Source organism: Oncorhynchus mykiss, chromosome 9, assembly GCF_057628025.1.
Source record: "Oncorhynchus mykiss isolate SJ-2025 chromosome 9, ASM5762802v1, whole genome shotgun sequence".
Lineage (NCBI taxonomy): Eukaryota > Metazoa > Chordata > Actinopteri > Salmoniformes > Salmonidae > Oncorhynchus > Oncorhynchus mykiss.
The window spans coordinates 23,240,642-23,267,943 of NC_143030.1; the positions used below are offsets into that span (position 1 = coordinate 23,240,642).

The 27,302-nt window shown below is 46.6% G+C and overlaps 1 protein-coding gene across 1 annotated transcript in view; it reads right to left on the bottom strand.

Annotated features, from left to right (window-relative positions):
- Nucleotides 1-4,271: 4,271 nt before the first annotated feature.
- The window catches only part of LOC110531711 (calpain-5), a 28,259-nt gene continuing 5,228 nt past the window's right edge, over nt 4,272-27,302 (bottom strand). Inside the window, exons 4-14 of the mRNA XM_036987535.2 lie at nt 16,015-16,146; nt 15,557-15,768; nt 14,788-14,980; nt 13,791-13,984; nt 13,518-13,595; nt 12,910-13,378; nt 12,212-12,334; nt 11,861-12,057; nt 6,164-6,282; nt 4,851-4,987; nt 4,272-4,678 (exon numbers count right to left, since the gene is read on the bottom strand). Coding sequence (XP_036843430.2) covers nt 4,502-4,678; nt 4,851-4,987; nt 6,164-6,282; nt 11,861-12,057; nt 12,212-12,334; nt 12,910-13,378; nt 13,518-13,595; nt 13,791-13,984; nt 14,788-14,980; nt 15,557-15,768; nt 16,015-16,146 — 2,031 coding nt within the window. The 3' untranslated portion in view covers nt 4,272-4,501. The remainder of the gene's footprint in view (nt 4,679-4,850; nt 4,988-6,163; nt 6,283-11,860; nt 12,058-12,211; nt 12,335-12,909; nt 13,379-13,517; nt 13,596-13,790; nt 13,985-14,787; nt 14,981-15,556; nt 15,769-16,014; nt 16,147-27,302) is intronic.

The window sequence follows — 27,302 nt, forward strand, 5'->3', positions numbered from 1 at the left end:
ATATTATCGCTTGCACAGTGCTCCTTGGGATGTTTAAAGCTTGGGAAATCTTTTTGTATCCAAATCCGGCTTCACAACAGTATCTCGGACCTGCCTGGTGTGTTCCTTGTTCTTCATGATGCTCTCTGCGCTTTTGACGGACCTCTGAGACTATCACAGTGCAGGTGCATTTATACGGAGACTTGATTACACACAGGTGGATTGTATTTATCATCATTAGTCATTTAGGTCAACATTGGATCATTCAGAGATCCTCACTGAACTTCTGGAGAGAGTTTGCTGCACTGAAAGTAAAGGGGCTGAATAATTTTGCACGCCCAATTTTTCAGTTTTTGATTTGTTAAAAAAGTTTGAAATATCCAATAAATGTCATTCCACTTCATGATTGTGTCCCACTTGTTGTTGATTCTTCACAAAAAAATACAGTTTTATATCTTTATGTTTGAAGCCTGAAATGTGGCAAAAGGTCGCAAAGTTCAAGGGGCCCGAATACTTTCGCAAGGCACTGTAACTGTCAATCTCCCTCGGCCTGGGGCTCCATGCAAGATCTCACCTCGTGGAGTTGCAATGGTCATGAGAACAGTGAGGAATCAGCCCAGAACTACACAGGAGGATCGCCGTGAAGGACTGAAATCCTGCAGGGCCCGCAAGGTCCCCCTGCTGAAGAAAGCACATATGCATGCCCGTCTGAAGTTAGCCAATGAACATCTGAATGATTCAGAGGACAACTGGGTGACAGTGTTGTGGTCAGATGAGACCAAAATGAGCTTTTGGCATCAACTCAACTTGCCGTGTTTGGAGGAGGAGGAATGCTGCCTATGACCCCAAGAAACCATCCCCACCGTCAAACATGGAGGTGGAAACATTATACTTTGGGGGTGTTGTTCTGCTAACGGGACAGGTCAACTTCACCGCATCAAAGGGACGATGGACGGGGCCATGTACCATCAAATCTTGGGTGAGAACCTCCTTCCCTCAGCCAGGGCATTGAAAATGGGTTGTGGATGAGTATTCCAGCATGACAATGACCCAAAACACACGGCCAAGGCAACAAAGGAGTGGCTCAAGAAGAAGCACAATAAGGTCCTGGAGTGGCCTAGCCAGTCTCCAGACCTTAATCCCATAGAAATCCTGTGGAGGGAGCTGAAGGTTCAAGTTGCCAAACGTCAGCCTCGAAACCTTAATGACTTGGAGTAGATCTGCAAAGAGGAGTGGGACAAAATCCCTCCTGAGATGTGTGCAAACCTGGTGGCCAACTACAAGACACGTCTAACCTCTGTGATTGCAAACAAGGGTTTTTCCACCGAGTACTAAGTCATGTTTTGCAGAGGGGTCAAATTCTTATTTCCCTCATTAAAATGCAAATCAATTTATAATATTTTTGACATGCGTTTTTCTGGATTTTTTTGTTGTTATTCTGTCTCTCACTGTTAACATACCATTAAAATTATAGACTGATCATTTCTTTGTCAGTGGGCAAACGTACAAAATCAGCAGGGGATCAAATACTTTTTTCCCTCACTGTATAATGATTACATGAGCAGACATTTATAGTTAAAGTAACCTCAAAATTTGGCCTTAGATGTTACTCATTTTAAGGTTGAATGTTGCATTAGTTTGTAAAATAGTCTTAACTTTAGGCTATTTATTGTATTATGCCAACAAATAACATTTTAAAGGAGCTGTACACTGAGTGTACAAAACATTATGACATAGACGGACCAGATGAATCCAAGTGAAAGCTATGATCCCTTATGGATCTCACGTGTTAAATCCACTTCATTCAGTCTAGATGAAGGGGAGAAGGATTTTTAAGCCTTGAGACAATTGAGACATGGATTATTGTGTATGTGTGCCATTCAGAGGGTGAGTGGGAAAGACAAACGATGTAAGTTCCTTTGACCGGGGTACGGTAGTAAGTGCCAGGAGCACCGGTTTGTACCAAGAACTACAACACTGCTATGTTTTTCACTCTCAACAGTTTCCCATGTGTATTGGAGTCAACATGGGCCATGGGCATCCCTGTGGAAAGCTTTCGCCACCTTGTAGACTTCCTGCCCTGACAAATTGAGGCTGTTCTGAGGGCAAAGGGTGTTCCTAATGTTTGGTATACTCAGTGACTTAGTCTGGCTTTAGGTCCAGTTTATGTACAAATTGATTAGTTGGGTTCACGTCTCCATCTCAACCACATACACAATCCAAGAATATAAATAAATCAAATCAAACTCTAAATGCACTTTAAATAACGTGTTTAGATAAAAAAAATAAAAATAAAAATATTTTCCATGTAGATTCCACGTCACAATACGATGACAAATTACGTTGAAACAACGCTGATTCCAACTGTTTTTGCGCAATGGGTATCTTTTTTAAATCTAAATTAAAAACATATTTTTTAAGATGGTACATATTTGAAATGAATTCTCAGCGGTCTGCAGGTTTTTGATGATGAGCATTGTGACAACTAGCCCCAGTCTCCCCTAATGCAAAGACATTTCTGATGTTCTCAATCAATCACTTACAATAATACACACAAAATAGTGTGTATTTCACAAGCAGATTCGTTAACAAAAACACAAGGGTCATTTGATTTTGTACGACTTACTTTCGTGCTTCGTCTTGTGACAAACTGTGTCCTGTTGGTTATTGAAGTACGTGCTGATACAGCTGCCAGTAAGAAGAGCCAGTGCCAAAGCCCAAATAATGTATTTACATATTTTGGAGCATAGACCTGCACACATACCTATCGTGCCTACCTACATGTGAAAAAAGAAGACATTGCATTGTGAAACACATTTTAATGATAGCACACATTTGTCCCCTCAAGTCAGCAAAAGGGATTCGACCTTCATATTATGTACACAACTTCAGATAACCTTGGCAGCTGTCCAGAACCAATAATGTTTCACAGTTTGATTATTTTGTTTTAGGATAACGCTGTGCCCTATAAGGTCTGACCAGCAGAGATGTAAAACTAGGGCATGTATTTTACACATTAACTTATCTCCACTGCACTAGTGGTGAACAGCAAACTGATCACTGTGCTTGTGTGTTCCAAATCATTCCTCTTTACTCAGTAGTGCTGAGTTCTCATAACTATACTGAAGGAATATATAAATGCAACATGCAACCATTTCTAAGATTTTACTGAGTTACAGTTCATAGAAGGAAATCGGTCAATTTAAATAAATTATTTTAGGCCCTAATCTATGGATGACTTGGAATACAGATATGCATCTGTTGGTTTCAGATACCTTGAAAAAAAGGTGGTATCATGAATATGCATATCCTTGCTTCAGGTTCTGAGCTACAGGTAGTTAGATTTGGGTATGTCATTTTAGGCGAAAATTGGGGAAAAAAAGGTCCGATCTTTAAAGGTAAAAAAAAAAAAGTATGGGTGTGGATCTGAAAACCAGTCAGTATCTGGTGTGACCACCATTTGCCTCATGCAGCATGACACATTTTCCTCGCATGAAGTTGATCAGGTTAATGATTGTGGCCTGTGGAATGTTGTCCCACTCCTCTTCAAAGGCTGTGCGAAGTTGCTGGATGTTGGCGGGAACTGGAACACGCTGTCATACACTTCGATCCAGAGCATCCCAAATATGCTCAATGAATAACATGGTGAGTATGCAGGCCATCAAAGAACTGGGACATTTTCAGCTTCCAGGAATTGTGTACAGATCCTTGCGCCATGGGGCCGTGCGTTATCATGCTGAAACATGAGGTGATGGCGGCAGAAGAATGGCACAGATATGGGCCTCAGGATCTCGTCACTGTATCTCTATGCATTCAAATTGCCATCGATAAATTGCAATTGTTTTCATTGTCCATAGCTTATGCCTGCCCGTACCATAACCCCACCACCACCCTGGGGCGCTCTGTACCACAATGTTGACATCAGATAACCACTCGCCCACACAAGTTGTGAGACCGGTTGGATATACCGCCAAATTCTCTAAAACGATGTTTGAGGCAGCTTATGGCAAAGAAATTAACTTTCAATTCTCTGGCAACAGCTCTGGTGGATGTTCCTCCAGTCAACATGCCAATTGCACTCTCCCTCAACTTGAGACATCTGTGGCATTGTGTTGTGTGACAAAATTGCACATTTTAGAGTGGCCATTTATTGTCCCCAGCACAAGGTGCGCCTTGATATGCCACACCTGTCAGGTGGATGGATTATCTTGGCAAAGGAGAAATGCTCACTAATATCAATGTAAACAAATTTGTGCACAACATTTTAGAGAAATAAGCTTTTTGTGCATATGGAACATTTCTAGAATCTTTTATTTCAGCTCATGAAACATGTTGCAATTATATTTTTGTTCAGTGTATATTCATTAAGTTAATTCAAAGAGGCATTTGTCTTTGTTATTTATGGTAGTTCCAATGGATAAAGCTATTGAACCCGATACATTTTCATCCAAATCTGCAGCCTCTTCCAGAAAATCAGTGATTGCATGGTTGCATCATGGGTGGTACAAGCCACAGCTGTCAGTTATAAGTCTGTTAGGCATTCGCTGGATGAGGTTTCCACATAGATACAGCCCCTGGATCCTGACCGTGATTGGCCACCCTGCAGGTCAATCACTCGGCTCCGCCCCTTCTCACTGTCGCTAGTCTGGAGCCGAGCCCCGCCCAGTAGTGTGTCCCACAGTAGACCATAGCTCCACAACTAAACACACACACACACGTGCAAGCATACACACATACATACATACAAAGAAAAGCAAATATTACATCCCTGAATATAACTAGAATCATAACACTTCAATTACTGTATCTACCCCAGTGTGTGTGTGTGTGTGTGTGTGTGTGTGTCTCACTGAGATGTGTATATATCTAACCTCAATGCTAATATGTGCGTCTGGGTTTCTCCTGTAGAAAATGGCCCTGATGTTGAACTCTGGGTTTCCATCCTCCTTGAACACACGTGTTCTTATGGTGTCGTCCTCACACCAGATCACCGCATACACATCTGGTGCTACACAACACAGATACAGACACAATACATAGACAGTTCGTTTCATGTTTGTAGTCTTTGTAATCTTGTGAAAGATGCACATAGAGGTTTGTATACAATGAGATTACATGTGGCCAGTTGTTGGTAAAAGACACCGTTCCGTATGATGGTAATGTATTTTATGATAATGTATGTTATGATATTGATAATGCATATTATGATATTGATCATGTATGTTTATAATGTATGCTATGATATTGATAATGTATGTTTATAATGCATGCTATTGATCATGTATGTTTATAATGTATGCTATGATATTGATAATGTATGTTTATAATGCATGCTATTGATATTGATATGGGGCTTGATATTGATATGGGGCTGTTTCCTTTCTAGGTAGTTTTGTATGTTTATGGGGCTGTTCCCTTTCTAGGTAGTTTTGTATGTTTATGGGGCTGTCAACTGTCTAGGTAAATTGTATGTCTATGGTTGCCTAGATTGGTTCTCAATTAGAGGCTGCTGTCTCGTGTCTCTCGGTTTTTCTCTTCGTTTTTTTCCCACCTTTATTGTATTGTATTGTATTGTATTGTATTGTATTGTATTGTATTGTACTGTACTGTACTGTATTGTATTGTATTGTATTGTATTGTATTGTGTTCATGTTCAGTTTTTTCCTTATTAAAAACCACGGACACCTACCACGCTGAATTTTGGTCCGCCTCTCCTTCGACGGAAGAATCCTGTTACAGTATGTTTATAATGCATGCTATTGATCATGTATGTTTAACACGTATGCTATGATATTGATAATGAATGTTATGATATTGATCTTGTATGTGTGAAAATGTATTTTATGATATTGATAATGTATGTTCTGATATTGATTATGTATGTTATGATATTGATAATGAATTGATATTGATCCTGTATGTGTAAGATTATTGTACCTTTATTTAACTAGGCAAGTCAGTTAAGAACAAGTTATTATTTTCAATGATGGTCTAGGAACAGTGAGTTAACTGCCTGTTCAGGGGCAGAATTACATATTTGTACCTTGTCAGCTTGGGGATTTGAACTTACAACCTTTCGGTTCCTAGTCCAACACTCTAATCGCTAGGCTACCCTGCCGCCCCATATTGATAATGTATGTTATGATAATATTATGGCGTAATGTCACAGTGATGTAATATTTACCTGTCTGTTTAGGCTGGCTGAGTCCAGATGCTCGACGTAGGTGGACGGTGGTTACTATACTGGGCTGGGGAAGACAACACTGCCACAGTGAGGGAGCAGGCAACTCCTCTCTCAACTCACTAACAGGTAGAGAGAGAGGGAGGGAGATAAATAATAGTAGTGAAGTGGAAAAGGGGGAGAATAGATACAATCAATCATTATCTGGTGCTGACATGCTAAATTCCTAACATTCACCCCATCCCTTCATTCCTAACATTCACCCCATTCCTTCATTCCTAACATTCACCCCTGTCATGTATTGTCATGTTGTGTCTTGTTTCTGTCCTTTCCCTTCACCCTGTCTCCCTCTGCTGGTCGTTATTAGGTTACCTTTTCTCCCCCTCTTTCCCCCAGCTGTTCCTTGTCTCCTCCTAACTACCTCGTCACCCCTTTTCCCACCTGTTCCCTTTTTCCCTCTGATTAGTCCTCTATATCTCTCTCTGTTTTTGTTTCTGTCTTTGTCGGATTCTTGTTTGTGTTATTCATGCCTGAACCAGACTATCGTCATGTTTGCTGCAACCTTGTCCTGTCCTGTCGGAATCTGCCGGTCCATCTGAGCCTACCTATATTTTGTCATTAAAGAAGCTCTGTTTACGTTAATTCGCTTTTGGGTCCTCATTCACGCACCGTAACAGAAGAATCCGACCAAGAATGGACCCAGCGACTTCGGATCCTCTCCACTCAGCCGTCGAGATCCAGGGAGCGATGCTAGGCAGACACGAGCAGGAATTGTCTGCTGCTCGACATGCCGTTGAGACCCTGGCCACCCAAGTCTCCCACCTCACAGAACAGGTTCACCATCTCCGCCTCAATCCACCGGCCACTTCCAGGGCTTTCGAATCTCCGGAGCCCAGAATCAATAACCCGCCGTGTTACTCTGGGGAGCCCACTGAATGCCGCTCGTTCCTCACCCAGTGTGATATTGTGTTTTCTCTCCAGCCCAACACTTACTCCAGGAGCACTGCTCGTATCGCCTACGTCATATCTCTCCTTACTGGACGGGCTCGTGAGTGGGGCACGGCAATCTGGGAGGCAAGGGCTGAGTGTACTAACCAGTATCAGGACTTTAAGGAGGAGATGATACGGGTTTTTGATCGATCTGTTTTTGGGGAGGAGGCTTCCAGGGCCCTGTCTTCCCTATGTCAAGGTAATCGATCCATAACAGACTACTCTATTGAGTTTCGCACTCTTGCTGCCTCCAGTGGCTGGAACGAGCCGGCTTTGCTCGCTCGTTTTCTGGAGGGTCTCCGCGCAGAGGTAAAGGATGAGATTCTCTCCCGGGAGGTTCCTTCCAGCGTGGATTCCTTGATTGAACTCGCTATTCGCATTGAGCGATGGGTTGATCTTCGTCACCGAGCTCGTGGAAAGGAGCTCGCGATCTCCGTTGCCCCCCTCTCCGCATCACTACCATCTTCCTCTGCCGGCTCGGGTGCTGAGCCTATGCAGCTGGGAGGTATCCGCATCTCGACTAAAGAGAGGGAACGGAGAATCACCAACCGCCTCTGTCTCTATTGCGGTTCCGCTGGTCATTTTGTCACTTCATGTCCAGTAAAAGCCAGAGCTCATCAGTAAGCGGAGGGCTACTGGTGAGCGCTACTACTCCTGTCTCTCCTTCAAGATCCTGCACTACCTTGTCGGTCCATCTACGCTGGACCGGTTCGTCAGCTTCCTGCAGTGCCTTAATAGACTCTGGGGCGGAGGGCTGTTTTATGGACGAGACCTGGGCTCGGGAACATGACATTCCTCTCAGACAGTTAAGGGAGCCCACGGCCTTGTTCGCCTTGGATGGTAGTCCTCTCCCCAGGATTCAGCGTGAGACGCTACCTTTAACCCTCACTGTCTCTGGTAATCATAGCGAAACCATTTCTTTTTTAATTTTTCGTTCACCTTTTACACCTGTTGTTTTGGGCCATCCCTGGCTAGTTTGTCATAATCCTTCTATTAATTGGTCTAGTAATTCTATCCTCTCCTGGAACGTCTCTTGTCATGTGAAATGTTTAATGTCTGCTATCCCTCCTGTTTCCTCTGTCTCTTCTTCACAGGAGGAGCCTGGTGATTTGACAGGGGTGCCGGAGGAATATCACGATCTGCGCACGGTGTTCAGTCGGTCCAGGGCCACCTCTCTTCCTCCACACCGGTCGTATGATTGTAGTATTGATCTCCTTCCGGGAACCACTCCCCCCCGGGGTAGACTATACTCTCTGTCGGCTCCCGAACGTAAGGCTCTCGAAGATTATTTGTCTGTAGCTCTTGCCGCCGGTACCATAGTCCCCTCCTCCTCTCCCGCCGGAGCAGGGTTTTTTTTTGTTAAGAAGAATGACGGGTCCCTGCGCCCCTGCATAGATTATCGAGGGCTGAATGACATAACAGTGAAGAATCGTTATCCGCTTCCTCTTATGTCTTCAGCCTTCGAGATCCTGCAGGGAGCCAGGTTTTTCACTAAGTTGGACCTTCGTAACGCTTACCATCTCGTGCGCATCAGGGAGGGGGACGAGTGGAAGACGGCGTTTAACACTCCGTTAGGGCACTTTGAATACCGGGTTCTTCCTTTCGGCCTCGCTAACGCTCCAGCTGTCTTTCAGGCATTAGTCAATGATGTCCTGAGAGACATGCTGAACATCTTTGTTTTCGTTTACCTTGACGATATCCTGATTTTTTCACCGTCACTCCAGATTCATGTTCAGCACGTTCGACGTGTCCTCCAGCGCCTTTTAGAGAATTGTCTTTTTGTGAAGGCTGAGAAGTGCACTTTTCATGCCTCCTCCGTCATATTTCTCGGTTCTGTTATTTCCGCTGAAGGCATTAAGATGGATCCCGCTAAGGTCCAGGCTGTCATTGATTGGCCCGTCCCTAAGTCACGCGTCGAGCTGCAGCGCTTTCTCGGCTTCGCGAACTTCTATCGTCGTTTCATCCGTAATTTCGGTCAGGTGGCAGCTCCTCTCACAGCCCTTACTTCTGTCAAGACGTGCTTTAAGTGGTCCGTTTCCGCCCAGGGAGCTTTTGATCTCCTCAAGAATCGTTTTACATCCGCTCCTATCCTTGTTACACCTGACGTCTCTAGACAGTTCGTGGTCGAGGTTGACGCGTCAGAGGTGGGCGTGGGAGCCATTCTTTCTCAGCGCTCCCTCTCTGACGACAAGGTCCACCCTTGCGCGTATTTTTCTCATCGCCTGTCGCCGTCGGAACGTAACTATGATGTGGGAAACCGCGAACTGCTCGCCATCCGCTTAGCCCTAGGCGAATGGCGACAGTGGTTGGAGGGGGCGACCGTTCCTTTTGTCGTTTGGACTGACCATAGGAACCTTGAGTACATCCGTTCTGCCAAACGACTTAATGCGCGTCAGGCGCGCTGGGCGCTGTTTTTCGCTCGTTTCGAGTTCGTGATTTCTTATCGTCCGGGCTCTAAGAACACCAAGCCTGATGCTTTATCTCGTCTCTTCAGTTCTTCAGTAGCCTCCACTGACCCCGAGGGGATTCTCCCTGAGGGGCGTGTTGTCGGGTTGACTGTCTGGGGAATTGAGAGGCAGGTAAAGCAAGCACTCACTCAAACTCCGTCGCCGCGCGCTTGTCCCAGGAACCTTCTTTTCGTTCCCGTTCCTACTCGTCTGGCCGTTCTTCAGTGGGCTCACTCTGCCAAGTTAGCCGGCCACCCTGGCGTTCGGGGTACGCTTGCTTCCATTCGCCAGCGTTTTTGGTGGCCCACCCGGGAGCATGACACGCGTCGCTTCGTGGCTGCTTGTTCGGTCTGCGCGCAGACTAAGTCCGGTAACTCCCCTCCTGCCGGCCGTCTCAGGCCGCTTCCCATTCCCTCTCGACCGTGGTCTCACATCGCCTTAGATTTTGTCACCGGACTGCCTTCGTCAGCGGGGAAGACTGTTATTCTTACGGTTGTCGACAGGTTCTCTAAGGCGGCTCATTTTATTCCCCTTGCTAAGCTTCCTTCTGCTAAAGAGACGGCACAAATCATCATCGAGAATGTTTTCAGAATTCATGGCCTTCCGTCAGACGTCGTTTCGGACAGAGGTCCGCAATTCACGTCTCAATTTTGGAGGGAGTTTTGCCGTTTGATTGGGGCTTCCGTCAGTCTCTCTTCCGGCTTTCACCCCCAGTCTAACGGTCAAGCAGAACGGGCCAATCAGACTATTGGTCGCATCTTACACAGTCTTTCTTTTCGCAACCCTGCGTCTTGGTCAGAACAGCTCCCCTGGGCAGAATACGCCCACAACTCGCTTCCTTCGTCTGCGACCGGGCTATCTCCTTTTCAGAGTAGCCTCGGGTACCAGCCTCCGCTGTTCTCATCTCAGTTCGCCGAGTCCAGCGTCCCCTCCGCTCAGGCTTTTGTCCAACGTTGCGAGCGCACCTGGAAGAGGGTCAGGTCTGCACTTTGCCGTTATAGGGCGCAGACTGTGAGGGCTGCTAATAAGCGTAGAACTAAGAGTCCTAGATATTGTCGCGGTCAGAGAGTTTGGCTCTCCACTCAGAACCTTCCCCTTAAGACCGCTTCTCGCAAGTTGACCCCGCGGTTCATTGGTCCGTTCCGTATTTCCCAGATCATTAATCCTGTCGCAGTTCGACTTCTTCTTCCGCGATATCTTCGTCGCGTCCACCCGGTCTTCCATGTCTCCTGTGTCAAGCCCGTTCTTCGCGCCCCCGCTCGTCTTCTCCCCCCCCCCCCCCCCCATCCTTGTCGAGGGCGCACCCATCTACAGGGTCCGTAGGATTTTGGACATGCGTCCTCGGGGCCGTGGTCATCAGTACCTAGTAGATTGGGAGGGGTACAGTCCTGAGGAGAGGAGTTGGGTTCCCTCTCGGGACGTGCTGGACCGTGCGCTGATCGATGATTTCCTCCGTTGCCGCCAGGTTTCCTCCTCGAGTGCGCCAGGAGGCGCTCGGTGAGTGGGGGGGTACTGTCATGTATTGTCATGTTGTGTCTTGTTTCTGTCCTTTCCCTTCACCCTGTCTCCCTCTGCTGGTCGTTATTAGGTTACCTTTTCTCCCCCTCTTTCCCCCAGCTGTTCCTTGTCTCCTCCTAACTACCTCGTCACCCCTTTTCCCACCTGTTCCCTTTTTCCCTCTGATTAGTCCTCTATATCTCTCTCTGTTTTTGTTTCTGTCTTTGTCGGATTCTTGTTTGTGTTATTCATGCCTGAACCAGACTATCGTCATGTTTGCTGCAACCTTGTCCTGTCCTGTCGGAATCTGCCGGTCCATCTGAGCCTACCTATGTTTTGTCATTAAAGAAGCTCTGTTTACGTTAATTCGCTTTTGGGTCCTCATTCACGCACCGTAACAACCCCATTCCTTCATTCCTAACATTCACACCATTCCTTCATTCCTAAGATACAATACATTATATTCCTTCATTCCTAACATTCACCCCATTCCTTCATTCCTAACATTCACACCATTCCTTCATTCCTAACATTCACACCATTCCTTCATTCCTAACATTAACACCATTCCTTCATTCCTAACATTCACACCATTCCTTCATTCCTAACATTCCTTCATTCCTAAGATACAGTACATTCTATTCCTTCATACCTAACATTCACCCCATTCCTTCATTCCTAACATTCACCCCATTCCTTCATTCCTAACATTCACCCCATTCCTTCATTCCTAACATTAACACCATTCCCTCTTCCCATCCCTAACCTGAGTCTGAGGTGGGAATGTGAGAAGAGGCGTATCAGGAAGCGTCCGGTCGCCCCGGGCTGGAAGGTAGTGGGCAGGAGGGCGTAGCGGCCGGGGCCCAGGGACACTCGCAGGGCCACACTACGGGAGTCCATGTACACAGAGCTCGCTGCCTGCTCCACCACACACTGCACACGGCTTAGCCGGTTCACCTCCACCTGATGACAGGGGTGGAGGGTGAATGAATAGAGGGTTAAACACACACACAGGAAATATGGAGTATTCACACACTCACGGTCATATGCACACACACACACACCTTGGGTGTACTATAGCGTCCTACAGTGGCTCTTTTGAAGCCCTGTGACTCACCCTCAGCACCTCGAAGCCGATGGGCAGATTCTCTCCTCCTCCATCCTTCCTCTTTATCCTCCTGTCCTCCTGCTGCAGACAGATCAACACCTCATCCTCCTTTCCCTGCACCTCAAACATGAACTGAGAAGGAGAGAAAGAGAGAATTTATTTATATTTTTATGTAACCTTTTTTTAACTAGGCAAGTCAGTTAAGAACAAATTCTTATTTAGAGAGAGAGAGAGAGAGAGAGAGAGAGAGAGAAAGAGAGAGAGAGAGAGTTCAACAGTAGCAGATTTAGAGTACCACTAATATAGCTTAGTGTCAGCCATGTTGTTTTTAGCTTAGCAATGTTGTTTCCAACAGCACCACTCTGAATAGGCTTTCACAGGTCTATTTCCATGCCATTAAGATTGTAGCAGTTGCCCAAATAGTTCACATTAATCCCTTACAATTTCAGCAACACAAGCTATTTGCATGCTTGTGGTATATGCATACTATATTTGAGATACTATTCTAGCATCCTGAGTGTCCTTCTCAGAATATCAAGAATGTGTTTTTCACTACAGTCCGAATGTAACAGCTAAATTAGGACGAGACAGTTCTCCCCCACCCAGTCATAACCAAACATATTCTGAGTGTAGGATAAACTGGACCTCTACATGGAACCATTTAACCAGTTGTTTTGAGCATAAACCTAGCTGAAGTGTAGGCTCACCTGGGGGTTGTGTAGAAAAGTGTCTTTGTGGTTGATGCATCCTCCACACCTACTCTTCTTATCAGTCTGTTCATCCCATCCTCCATCCACCTCTCCCTCCTTCTTCACCCCCTCCTCCTTCCTCTTCGTCTTCTTCTCTCCTTCTTTCGCAACAACCATTTTTTCCCTCCCTCCACCACAAACAACTCGACCTCCTCCTCCCCCTCCACCCCTCTGTCTCTCCCCCAGTCTTGCCTCTTTCCGGTCCCCTCTCTGAGTCTGGTTCAACCCCCGAGGCTTGGCAGTATTCTTCCCCAGGTTGGGTGCCTGGCGCCTGGAGAGGAGGGTGCCGGGGGTGTTAGGGGCTGGCGCCCACTCCCCAGGGCAGCGTACTTCTCTCCAGTGAGTTCTGGGCCACAGCAGGGATCGTTCTACCAGACGACACACCACCACGTCTGTGAAGTAGCGGCAGAAGTCCTCAAACTCCATCCTGAGAGGAGAGGTGAAAACCCCTATTTATTTAGCTTTTCAGGATGAATTGAAGTGTATTTGTTAACGTATGCTATGCATTGAGCATTTAAGTTGTTTTCTGTTAAAATAGTAACATTTATTTGACTGTTTGTTTTTACCAGAACTCCCCCACATCTCTGACTATGAGGCCCATCTTCTCCCTTTCACCACGACCAACCCGCTGCCAATGTTGAGACCTGAATGTGGCGCAAAAGGGCTCTGTGTCAGTGGTTCCCTTCATGTGTGCTTTGCTATGAGACCCTCCAATTTTGTGGCCAGCCAAAATAGACAAAAACATGTTTCTAGCCAGATCCTGTCATTTGTTATGACCCAAGTGAGGCTACCTTGACCTTGACCTATACCTATGAACAGTACAGTAATAGCCCCCTCACCCCTGACTCCAGGGCCCGTTCCAGTCGGCTGTACCCCATGGGTTCCTCATGCGCACCATGCAGAGGCGAACACCACAGCCACCCAGCAGCGACCACTCCCCCAGACGCACTTTCCTCACCGCGGTGATACCGTAGGCATGGCCCCGCACCAGACCACAGTCTAGTACTGACTCTACTGTCTCCCCCTCCGCTGGCTGGGACAGACAGAGAGACACAGACAAAGAGAGAGAGACAGAGACAGAGACAGAGAGAAAATACAGATATGCCATACGATACACAATAGAAATACACTAACATCAATACACAATACAGGCACTCTATGAAGGACCCCTGATTTGTTTAATAAGAGTCATGCACGATATTATAACTACACAAACAATACAGATCATTAATCAATAAAAGCATGTATCTGGAGTGTTTATGAGGACAGGAAAGAGGAAGGGCAGAGAGCGAACAAAGACAAGAGAACGTGCCAGGATAGAGAGCATGCAGTGTCACGCCTGTCATAGTACAGTAAAGGTTGGTGTTAACATGCTGGACTATGCTTAACATAGCCAACTGTCTCTCTATGAAGCAGAATTCACCAAGCGGTGGATTGTTCACCCACTAATGGGGAACATGAGTTGGGTTTAGACCGTCGTGAGACATGTTAGTTTTACCCTACTGATGATGTGTTGTTGCAATAGTACAGTACAGTACAGTATTCAGAGGTGACCTCTCTGCTAGAATGACATTCATAGAATCTCTCTGGCCCAATCCCAAACCATTCATGTAATATCTAGGGCATGTGGGCACCAGTTTAGATCGAGGCCTCCAGTAATGGTCTCTGGTATTGTGATGGATTAAAATTCCACAGTCAAGCTGATCTTTTAGTACTAATTCACTGATCCAAGGTCAATTAAACATTTTCCCCTCACATGGTTGCTTTTACGTTTTGGGGACGGTAAGCTGATCCTAGATCTGCAGTTAAACAGAGAAATGTCTATTGTTCACTGACCCGTATGGAGCAGGTGATGAGGGCTCTGCGTCCATGAGCCTTGGCCAGGGTCTGGAACAGTGCCTTCCTCTGATTGAGGTGAAGGGTGAGGGCCTCCCTGTCCAGGCTTAGGGGCTCTGACACACCCCCTGTGAAGTCAATCAGGGCCTCTGCCGTGTTACCTCCTTCCAACGCCTCATAGCAGCCGTTCAACCTTGGTGAGAGAAGAGAGGGGGAGATTAGTGGCTGGGGGACAGAGGGGAGAATACGAAGGTTGGAAGACTGGGAAAGAGGGGAAATGTTGAGGATGAGGAGAAACATTGAAGGGGTGGAATGGGGTTTATTTTGTCAAGTGTGTATTTGCTGTGTGGTGTATACTTAAGCAATAAGGCCCGAGGAGGTGTGGTATATGGCTAATAAGGGCTGTTCCTATGCACGGCGCAACGCGGAGTGCCTGGACACAGCCCTTAGCCGTGGTATATTGGCCATATATCACAAACCCCCGAGGTGCCTTATTGCTATTATGATCTGATTACCAATGTAATTAGAGCAGTAAAAATACAATGTTTTGTCATCCCTGTGGCATACGGTCTGATATACCACGGCTGTCAGCCAATCAGCATTTAAGGCTCGAACCACCCAGTTTATAATGTATTCATTAGATAACAATTTACTAGGTGCAACTGGGACAATAAGATATTTAATTGACTGATTAACAACCTTTCTCTTAGCCAACCTGAAATCTAATTTCTCAGCTGGTTCTTGGCTTTAGCATAGTTTAAAGTCTCACTTGGCGTAGGCCTTCTCCAGCAGGGCGCTCCAGAACTCCCGTGGCGTGGCTGAGCGGCAGAAGAGCAGCGTTCCGTCCTCACTGACCGGCAGGCGGTCGTCCACCACCACGTCTGTCCAGCGCCCCAGCCGCCAGAAGCGGAAGTGGAAGATTCCAGCGTACAGGTCGGGACGCTTGAGGTTCCACTCCTGCTCCGCGTGGTCAGGAATCACCTGGTAGTTCAAACCAATCAAATAAATGTTTTTTTTTTAAGTTTTCAGGGGTGGTTACTGAATGTGTTATTACAGTGGTCACAGGGTGTGCAGGTTTTTGGTCCAGCCCAGCGCTAACATGTCAGATTAAGCTATAAGCAACTGATCATCAAGACCTCTCAGTGAAAATTAAATTAAATCAGTGACCAGGAAGTAAAATAGTGAGGTGACCTACAGAGATTTGGCTTCTGCCCTTTGACCCCTCACCTTCTTCCAAAGTGAGGGTTCTGAGGCCAGACAGGAAGTTGCCGCCACCATCCAGCAGTTACCCAGACTGCCTTGGTGCAGATCCCGCGTGCTGATGCCGTCCACAAAGAGACGAGGGTCCTTACACAGCTCCTGATAGAGAGAGAGAGAGAGAGAGAGAGAGAGAGAGAGAGAGAGAGAGAGAGAGAGAGAGAGAGAGAGAGAGAGAGAGAGAGAGAGAGAGAGAGAGAGAGAGAGAGAGAATTATAATGTATTATAGGCCCAAAAGTAAACTGGGTGCAACATACTGTACAGTACAGTAAGCCAATTGGACCTAGTTTATCTTGTCATGGTGCCATTGTATTTGTCAGGACTAGTGTGTTAATCCAGTTTACTCTTATTTGACTTTGATGTCAGAGCAGTGTAGAAGAGAGAGATCCTGTCCAATTGGAGCTGTTGATCTTAGTTTTGACAGTATCAGGTCACAGCAGAGTTATAAGGATACACACACTCATACACTAACACACACACACTGCTACACACACACACAGGACATAACTTGTACAAATGTAACTTTAGAAAAGTTATGAACTTCATTTTCCCTTAGATGATATCATGTTCAACCTACCGGATGAAGTATGAACCTGACTGGATGATAGCTGAGGAAGTTCACAGTGTCCAAGCATCCTGTGTGTGTGTGTGCACGTGTGCGATTATATGAGTGAGTGTGTGTCTCACTGCAGAGTGAGGTGACAGATGTCATCCTATCATTTGACCCTCGGTGGATGCACGCTTAAAATTCCTGCACAGAGCATGAGGAACACACTACAGAAAAGAGTGAGGTTAGCTACCACCTATAGTATCAGGCATGTGCACAGATAGGGCTCAACCAGTCCTCTAGGGCTCAACCAGTCCTCTAGCACTGACCCTTTTGCCCTCCTACAGAAAAGTGCCCTGTCAGCTCTGTGGATTTTTTACATTTATTTTATGAATTACTTTTCTTTTCATTTTGCTTTTCATTTGAAGTGAATTGAATTGCACATCAAACTAAATTCCCCATCCGCCCTACTGCCGGGGAGACTTGAATACTGGTAGGAGCAAAGTGCGAAACAGTAGACAGAATTTTTTTGAACATTTTAAAAGGCATTTCCTTGCAATTCTACACAGTTTGACATTACTTATTTAATTAAAAAAAATTAAAATTATGAATGAGATATTTGGCTACAGAAGTGACAGTTCTTACCGATCTCTACATCTTCCATCCAAAAACAAGTCCCCGCCTCCCTGTAGCAGTTTTGTCTATGTTGGATGTGTCATGTGTCTCTCACTGTTAAGGTGCCCCCATACTGGGTTCGGTTTGCCCCCATACTAGTTTCGGTTTGCTCCTAGCAGAGCTCGGCTTGACAAATTGGATGTCTGTGACACACATACTCCCTCGCATATGACCTTTTCTTGAAAAACTAGAAAAAGCATCAATATTAATGTTTGTCCCTCTTGAGGCGCTGTAGCAAAATAGTCGAAGTAATCTAAGATAAATCAAGAAATCTGTCATTCATTTGGATGTTTTTGCAGAGGAAGTATTAGTTGCGCAATTGTACATCTAACTAAGATTTTTGGTGCAGTATTTATCAAGTGAAAAAATGTACACGAAAACTAGTTGAATGACACTTCATTGAAGAATCCCATCCATCCTGTCCGTACTGTTGACCAATCACCGACAAAGGGGCATAGACTTTTTCTACCTAACGTCGACCCGCTGAACACAAAACACCACAAAATTTAGCTAGCTAGCATACTAACATCTAATATTAACATAATAACATATTAACAACATATAAACATTCTCCCATCATTCGCTGATAGCTGAAAGTCATTATTTTCCCGATGTCAATCATCTGTCACCGTCTCTAGGCCTAGTAGTCAATGGCACCAGCTGGCTTACAATCTGTGACGATGAGCGACTGTGTTGTTGCAGAAAATAAATAGGCATATAAATGCTGAAATGTTGGCTACAGAGGCAGTTAAGACACTACCTGTAAGTACAGTATTATATATTTAGCAATACAAGCAACATCAGACCTCCTATAAATTGTGTATCTTGTATGTACAGTGCATTCGGAAAGTACTCAGCCCCCTTCACTTGTTACGTTACAACCTTATTCTAAAACGGATTAAATAGATTTTTCCCCCTCATCAATCTACACACAATACCCCATAATAACAAAGCAAAAACAGAGTTTTAGAAATGCTAGCAAAAACAAATATTTAAAAAAGCTTTACTCAATACTTTGTTGAAGCACCTTTGGCAGTGATTACAGCATCGAGTCTTCTTGAGTTTGAGTTTATTTTTGATTTTTACAGGGACAGTGCACATTAATCAACGTTTCAGTAAAAGTGCCGGTTTTAGCCAGCCGGCTAATTTTCAACCGCAGTCCCTGGGCAGGTTATTAAAAACAAATACAATATAGACAATAGCAGCATAGAACAAGCAAGACATAGCATACAGACAGAGCAACATAGGACAAGCAAGACGTAGCATACAGACAGAGCAACATAAAACAAAAAGCAGCAAGACAAAATTCATAAAAGCAACAAAGTGTTTCCACACCTCACAAGCTACAGACAACAGACAACATAGAAAGCGGCAACACACAGCTAGGGACCATGTTCACAAATCTGACTGACCTTTAGCCATGTCTTCAAGCATTTTGTGAAAGTGTGATATGTGGTGCAGTTATGTGTGTCTGATGGCAGTGTATTCCAGACATGGGAGGCTCTCACAGAGAATGCAGATTTACTAAAGGTGCTTTTCCTTAGGGGAACTATACAGTCACCTCTCATGGCAGACCTTGTGGATCTGCTGCCATATGTCTGGGTTTTCTGTTTAACAAAAATATTGAGTGGAGGGGGAGCCAGGCCATTAAGGATCTTGAATACAAGACATGCGTCGGTGTATTGCACAAGATTTTCCCAACTCAAGAGCTCATGCTTTCTATGTGACAATGATGATGGCTATTGGGCTTCCTATCAAGCACTTTGAGAGCCTGTTTGTAGACAGACTGAATAGGTTTTAATGTTGTACAGCAAGCTTGGGCCCAACTAGTCAAGCAGTATGTTAAGTGGGGGAGTATCATAGATTTGAAGTACAGTTTTGCTACCTCTGTAGTCAAACAATTTCGATAAATCGGAAATTAGCTAGGTTGAATTTGGTTATTTGAATTACCTTTTTCACATGCTTTTTAAAAGAGAGGTTGGAATCAAGTATGATGCCAAGGTACTTAAAATCGGATACCACCTGAAGCTTCTCCCCTGACACATAGACATCTGGCTCAGTAGCATCTGTTGCCCTCTTTGTGAAGAACATGCAAACAGGTATCTTAGGTATGATGCTACAAGCTTGGCACACCTGTCATGTATTGTCATGTTGTGTCTTGTTTCTGTCCTTTCCCTTCACCCTGTCTCCCTCTGCTGGTCGTTATTAGGTTACCTTTTCTCCCCCTCTTTCCCCCAGCTGTTCCTTGTCTCCTCCTAACTACCTCGTCACCCCTTTTCCCACCTGTTCCCTTTTTCCCTCTGATTAGTCCTCTATATCTCTCTCTGTTTTTGTTTCTGTCTTTGTCGGATTCTTGTTTGTGTTATTCATGCCTGAACCAGACTATCGTCATGTTTGCTGCAACCTTGTCCTGTCCTGTCGGAATCTGCCGGTCCATCTGAGCCTACGTATGTTTTGTTATTAAAGAAGCTCTGTTTACGTTAATTCGCTTTTGGGTCCTCATTCACGCACCTAACAGAAGAATCCGACCAAGAATGGACCCAGCGACTTCGGATCCTCTCCACTCAGCCGTCGAGATCCAGGGAGCGATGCTAGGCAGACACGAGCAGGAATTGTCTGCTGCTCGACATGCCGTTGAGACCCTGGCCACCCAAGTCTCCAACCTCACAGAACAGGTTCACCATCTCCGCCTCGATCCACCGGCCACTTCCAGGGCTTTCGAATCTCCGGAGCCCAGAATCAATAACCCGCCGTGTTACTCTGGGGAGCCCACTGAATGCCGCTCGTTCCTCACTCAGTGTGATATTGTGTTTTCTTTCCAGCCCAACACTTACTCCAGGAGCACTGCTCGTATCGCCTACGTCATATCTCTCCTTACTGGACGGGCTCGTGAGTGGGGCACGGCAATCTGGGAGGCAAGGGCTGAGTGTACTAACCAGTATCAGGACTTTAAGGAGGAGATGATACGGGTTTTTGATCGATCTGTTTTTGGGGAGGAGGCTTCCAGGGCCCTGTCTTCCCTATGTCAAGGTAATCGATCCATAACAGACTACTCTATTGAGTTTCGCACTCTTGCTGCCTCCAGTGGCTGGAACGAGCCGGCTTTGCTCGCTCGTTTTCTGGAGGGTCTCCGCGCAGAGGTAAAGGATGAGATTCTCTCCCGGGAGGTTCCTTCCAGCGTGGATTCCTTGATTGAACTCGCTATTCGCATTGAGCGACGGGTTGATCTTCGTCACCGAGCTCGTGGAAAGGAGCTCGCGTTCTCCGTTGCCCCCCTCTCCGCATCACTACCATCTTCCTCTGCCGGCTCGGGTGCTGAGCCTATGCAGCTGGGAGGTATCCGCATCTCGACTAAAGAGAGGGAACGGAGAATCACCAACCGCCTCTGTCTCTATTGCGGTTCCGCTGGTCATTTTGTCACTTCATGTCCAGTAAAAGCCAGAGCTCATCAGTAAGAGGAGGGCTACTGGTGAGCGCTACTACTCCTGTCTCTCCTTCAAGATCCTGCACTACCTTGTCGGTCCATCTACGCTGGACCGGTTCGTCAGCTTCCTGCAGTGCCTTAATAGACTCTGGGGCGGAGGGCTGTTTTATGGACGAGACCTGGGCTCGGGAACATGACATTCCTCTCAGACAGTTAAGGGAGCCCACGGCCTTGTTCGCCTTGGATGGTAGTCCTCTCCCCAGGATTCAGCGTGAGACGCTACCTTTAACTCTCACTGTCTCTGGTAATCATAGCGAAACCATTTCTTTTTTAATTTTTCGTTCACCTTTTACACCTGTTGTTTTGGGCCATCCCTGGCTAGTTTGTCATAATCCTTCTATTAATTGGTCTAGTAATTCTATCCTCTCCTGGAACGTCTCTTGTCATGTGAAATGTTTAATGTCTGCTATCCCTCCTGTTTCCTCTGTCTCTTCTTCACAGGAGGAGCCTGGTGATTTGACAGGGGTGCCGGAGGAATATCACGATCTGCGCACGGTGTTCAGTCGGTCCAGGGCCACCTCTCTTCCTCCACACCGGTCGTATGATTGTAGTATTGATCTCCTTCCGGGAACCACTCCCCCCCGGGGTAGACTATACTCTCTGTCGGCTCCCGAACGTAAGGCTCTCGAAGATTATTTGTCTGTAGCTCTTGCCGCCGGTACCATAGTCCCCTCCTCCTCTCCCGCCGGAGCGGGGTTTTTTTTTGTTAAGAAGAAGGACGGGTCCCTGCGCCCCTGCATAGATTATCGAGGGCTGAATGACATAACAGTGAAGAATCGTTATCCGCTTCCTCTTATGTCTTCAGCCTTCGAGATCCTGCAGGGAGCCAGGTTTTTCCCTAAGTTGGACCTTCGTAACGCTTACCATCTCGTGCGCATCAGGGAGGGGGACGAGTGGAAGACGGCGTTTAACACTCCGTTAGGGCACTTTGAATACCGGGTTCTTCCTTTCGGCCTCGCTAACGCTCCAGCTGTCTTTCAGGCATTAGTCAATGATGTCCTGAGAGACATGCTGAACATCTTTGTTTTCGTTTACCTTGACGATATCCTGATTTTTTCACCGTCACTCCAGATTCATGTTCAGCACGTTCGACGTGTCCTCCAGCGCCTTTTAGAGAATTGTCTTTTTGTGAAGGCTGAGAAGTGCACTTTTCATGCCTCCTCCGTCACATTTCTCGGTTCTGTTATTTCCGCTGAAGGCATTAAGATGGATCCCGCTAAGGTCCAGGCTGTCATTGATTGGCCCGTCCCTAAGTCACGCGTCGAGCTGCAGCGCTTTCTCGGCTTCGCGAACTTCTATCCTCGTTTCATCCGTAATTTCGGTCAGGTGGCAGCTCCTCTCACAGCCCTTACTTCTGTCAAGACGTGCTTTAAGTGGTCCGTTTCCGCCCAGGGAGCTTTTGATCTCCTCAAGAATCGTTTTACATCCGCTCCTATCCTTGTTACACCTGACGTCTCTAGACAGTTCGTGGTCGAGGTTGACGCGTCAGAGGTGGGCGTGGGAGCCATTCTTTCTCAGCGCTCCCTCTCTGACGACAAGGTCCACCCTTGCGCGTATTTTTCTCATCGCCTGTCGCCGTCGGAACGTAACTATGATGTGGGAAACCGCGAACTGCTCGCCATCCGCTTAGCCCTAGGCGAATGGCGACAGTGGTTGGAGGGGCGACCGTTCCTTTTGTCGTTTGGACTGACCATAGGAACCTTGAGTACATCCGTTCTGCCAAACGACTTAATGCGCGTCAGGCGCGCTGGGCGCTGTTTTTCGCTCGTTTCGAGTTCGTGATTTCTTATCGTCCGGGCTCTAAGAACACCAAGCCTGATGCTTTATCTCGTCTCTTCAGTTCTTCAGTAGCCTCCACTGACCCCGAGGGGATTCTCCCTGAGGGGCGTGTTGTCGGGTTGACTGTCTGGGGAATTGAGAGGCAGGTAAAGCAAGCACTCACTCAAACTCCGTCGCCGCGCGCTTGTCCCAGGAACCTTCTTTTCGTTCCCGTTCCTACTCGTCTGGCCGTTCTTCAGTGGGCTCACTCTGCCAAGTTAGCCGGCCACCCTGGCGTTCGGGGTACGCTTGCTTCCATTCGCCAGCGTTTTTGGTGGCCCACCCGGGAGCATGACACGCGTCGCTTCGTGGCTGCTTGTTCGGTCTGCGCGCAGACTAAGTCCGGTAACTCCCCTCCTGCCGGCCGTCTCAGGCCGCTTCCCATTCCCTCTCGACCGTGGTCTCACATCGCCTTAGATTTTGTCACCGGACTGCCTTCGTCAGCGGGGAAGACTGTTATTCTTACGGTTGTCGACAGGTTCTCTAAGGCGGCTCATTTTATTCCCCTTGCTAAGCTTCCTTCTGCTAAAGAGACGGCACAAATCATCATCGAGAATGTTTTCAGAATTCATGGCCTTCCGTCAGACGTCGTTTCGGACAGAGGTCCGCAATTCACGTCTCAATTTTGGAGGGAGTTTTGCCGTTTGATTGGGGCTTCCGTCAGTCTCTCTTCCGGCTTTCACCCCCAGTCTAACGGTCAAGCAGAACGGGCCAATCAGACTATTGGTCGCATCTTACGCAGTCTTTCTTTTCGCAACCCTGCGTCTTGGTCAGAACAGCTCCCCTGGGCAGAATACGCCCACAACTCGCTTCCTTCGTCTGCGACCGGGCTATCTCCTTTTCAGAGTAGCCTCGGGTACCAGCCTCCGCTGTTCTCATCTCAGTTCGCCGAGTCCAGCGTCCCCTCCGCTCAGGCTTTTGTCCAACGTTGCGAGCGCACCTGGAAGAGGGTCAGGTCTGCACTTTGCCGTTATAGGGCGCAGACTGTGAGGGCTGCTAATAAGCGTAGAACTAAGAGTCCTAGATATTGTCGCGGTCAGAGAGTTTGGCTCTCCACTCAGAACCTTCCCCTTAAGACCGCTTCTCGCAAGTTGACCCCGCGGTTCATTGGTCCGTTCCGTATTTCCCAGATCATTAATCCTGTCGCAGTTCGACTTCTTCTTCCGCGATATCTTCGTCGCGTCCACCCGGTCTTCCATGTCTCCTGTGTCAAGCCCGTTCTTCGCGCCCCCGCTCGTCTCCCCCCCCCCCCCCCATCCTTGTCGAGGGCGCACCCATCTACAGGGTCCGTAGGATTTTGGACATGCGTCCTCGGGGCCGTGGTCATCAGTACCTAGTAGATTGGGAGGGGTACGGTCCTGAGGAGAGGAGTTGGGTTCCCTCTCGGGACGTGCTGGACCGTGCGCTGAACGATGATTTCCTCCGTTGCCGCCAGGTTTCCTCCTCGAGTGCGCCAGGAGGCGCTCGGTGAGTGGGGGGGTACTGTCATGTATTGTCATGTTGTGTCTTGTTTCTGTCCTTTCCCTTCACCCTGTCTCCCTCTGCTGGTCGTTATTAGGTTACCTTTTCTCCCCCTCTTTCCCCCAGCTGTTCCTTGTCTCCTCCTAACTACCTCGTCACCCCTTTTCCCACCTGTTCCCTTTTTCCCTCTGATTAGTCCTCTATATCTCTCTCTGTTTTTGTTTCTGTCTTTGTCGGATTCTTGTTTGTGTTATTCATGCCTGAACCAGACTATCGTCATGTTTGCTGCAACCTTGTCCTGTCCTGTCGGAATCTGCCGGTCCATCTGAGCCTACGTATGTTTTGTTATTAAAGAAGCTCTGTTTACGTTAATTCGCTTTTGGGTCCTCATTCACGCACCTAACAACACCTGTATTTGGGGAGATTCTCCCATTCTTCTCTGCAGATTCTCTCAAGCGCTGTCAGGTTGGATGGGGAGCGTCGCTGCACAGCTATTTTCAGCTCTCTCCAGAGATGTTTGATCGATCGGGTTCAAGTCTGTGCTCTGGGTGTGTCACTCAAGGACATTCAGAGACTTGTCCTGAAGCCACTCCTGCATTGTCTTGGCTGTGTGCTCAGGGTCGTTGTCCTGTTGGAAGGTGAACCTTCGCCCCAGTCTGAGGTCCTGAGTGCTCTGGAGCAGGTTTTCATCAAGGATCTCTCTGTACTTTTCTCCGTTAATATTTCCCTCGATCCTGACTAGTCTCCCTGCCATTGAAAAACATCCCAACAGCATGATGCTACCACCATCATGCTTCACCATAGGGATGGTGCCAGGTTTCCTCCAGACGTGACGCTTGTCATTCAGGCCAAAGAGATCAATCTTGGTTTCATCAGACCAGAGAAGCTTGTTTCTCATGGTCAGAGTCATTTAGGTGCCTTTTGGCAAACTCCAAACTCCGGGCTGTGATGTGCCTTTTACTGAGGAGTGGGTTCCGTCTGGCCACTCTACCATAAATGCCTGATTGGTGGAGTGCTGCAGAGATGGTTGTCCTTCTGGAAGGTACTCTGAAAGGAACTCTGGAGCGCTGTCAGAGTGCCCATCGGATTCTTAGTCACCTCCCTGGCCAAGGCCCTTTTCCCTTCATTGCTCAGTTTGGCTGGGCAGACAGCTCAAGGAATAGTCTTGGTGGATGGAAGATTTCTTCCATTAAATAATGATGGAATCCACTGTGTTCTTGGGGACTTTCAATACTGCAGAAATGTTTTGGTACCCTTCCCCAGATCTGTGCCTCAACACAATCCTGTCTCGGAGCTCTATGGACAATTCCTTCTACCTCATGGCTTGGTTTTTGAACTGACAGGCACTGTCAACTGTGGGACCTTAATTAGACAGGTGTATGTCTTTCCAAAACATTTCCAATCAATTTAATTTACTACAGGTGGACTCCAATCAACTTGTAGAAACATCTCAAGGATGATCAATGGAAACAGGATGCACCTGAGCTCAATTCCGAGTCTCATAGCAAAGGGCCTGAATAATTATGTAAATAAGGCATTACTGTTTTACATTTTTAATACATTTTCTAAAAATTCAAAAAAACTGTTTTTGCCTTGTCATTATGGGGTAATGTGTTGATGAGAAAAAGTTGTAATTTAATACATTTTAGACTAAGGCTGTAACGTAACAAAATGTGGAAAAAGTCAAGGGGTCTGGATGCTTTCTGAATGCACTATATGTCTTACATGTTAAGACTACATACAACCTCAACCTCATATCCAATAAATAGCCAACCTTGAAGACACACCACTATGCTTCCCTTCCCCACTCGTCATCACAGACATATGCTATTTAAATCAAGTGTTTCTTTTATAAACACACACTGATACCCTGGTCATTTTCAGATCCTAATCCGCAACACGCGCCACACACACTCTGGACCAGGTCGGGTTACTCTGTCCTGGCGCGTCTGGTTCTTTAGAAAGGCTTCAATTAACTAGATCTGGAATAAAACCTGCTGAGTGGATGACTAGAATTAGACTGGGGTATTAGACTGGTGCCCCCTGCCACGGGGAAAGGGCATGTAGGGGAGTCCAGAGGTCCAGCACGAGTGTGTGGTTTTAGACAGAAAAATACATTGACTGATTGATTTTGATGGAACAATGTGTTATCAGGATTTACGGTATTTTACAGTGGGGCAAAAAAGTATAGTAAATAGATGAGAGAGGCCTGTAATTTTCATCATAGGTACGCTTCAACTATGACAGACAAAATGAGAAGAAAAAAATCCAGAAAATCACATTGTAGGATTTTTAATGAATTTATTTGCAAATTATGGTGGAAAATAAGTATTTGGTCAATAATACAAGTTTATCTCAATACTTTGTTATATACCCTTTGTTGGCAATGACAGAGGTCAAACGTTTTCTGTAAGTCTTCACAAGGTTTTCACACACTGTTGCTGGTATTTTGGCCCATTCCTCCATGCAGATCTCCTCTAGAGCAGTGATGTTTCGGGGCTGTTGCTGGGCAACACAGACTTTCAACTCCCTCCAAAGATTTTCTATGGGGTTGAGATCTGGAGACTGGCTAGGCCACTCCAGGACCTTGAAATTCTTCTCACGAAGCCACTCCTTCATTGCCCGGGCAGTGTGTTTGGGATCATTGTCATGCTGAAAGACCCAGCCACGTTTCATCTTCAATGCCCTTGCTGATGGAAGGAAGTTTTCACTCAAAATCTCACGATACATGGCCCCATTCATTCTTTCCTTTACACGGATCAGTCGTCCTGGTCCCTTTGCAGAAAAACAGCCCCAAAGCATAATGTTTCCACCCCCATGCTTCACAGTAGGTATGGTGTTCTTTGGATGCAACTCAGCATTCTTTGTCCTCCAAACACGACGAGTTGAGTTTTTACCAAAAAGTTATATTTTGGTTTCATCTGACCATATGACATTCTCCCAATCTTCTTCTGGATCATCCAAATGCTCTCTAGCAAACTTCAGACGGGCCTGGACATGTACTGGCTTAAGCAGGGGGACACGTCTGGCACTGCAGGATTTGAGTCCCTGGCGGCGTAGTGTGTTACTGATGGTAGGCTTTGTTACTTTGGTCCCAGCTCTCTGCAGGTCATTCACTAGGTCCCCCCGTGTGGTTCTGGGATTTTTGCTCACCGTTCTTGTGATCATTTTGACCCCATTGGGTGAGATCTTGTGTGGAGCCCCAGATAGAGGGAGATTATCAGTGGTCTTGTATGTCTTCCATTTCCTAATAATTGCTCCCACAGTTGATTT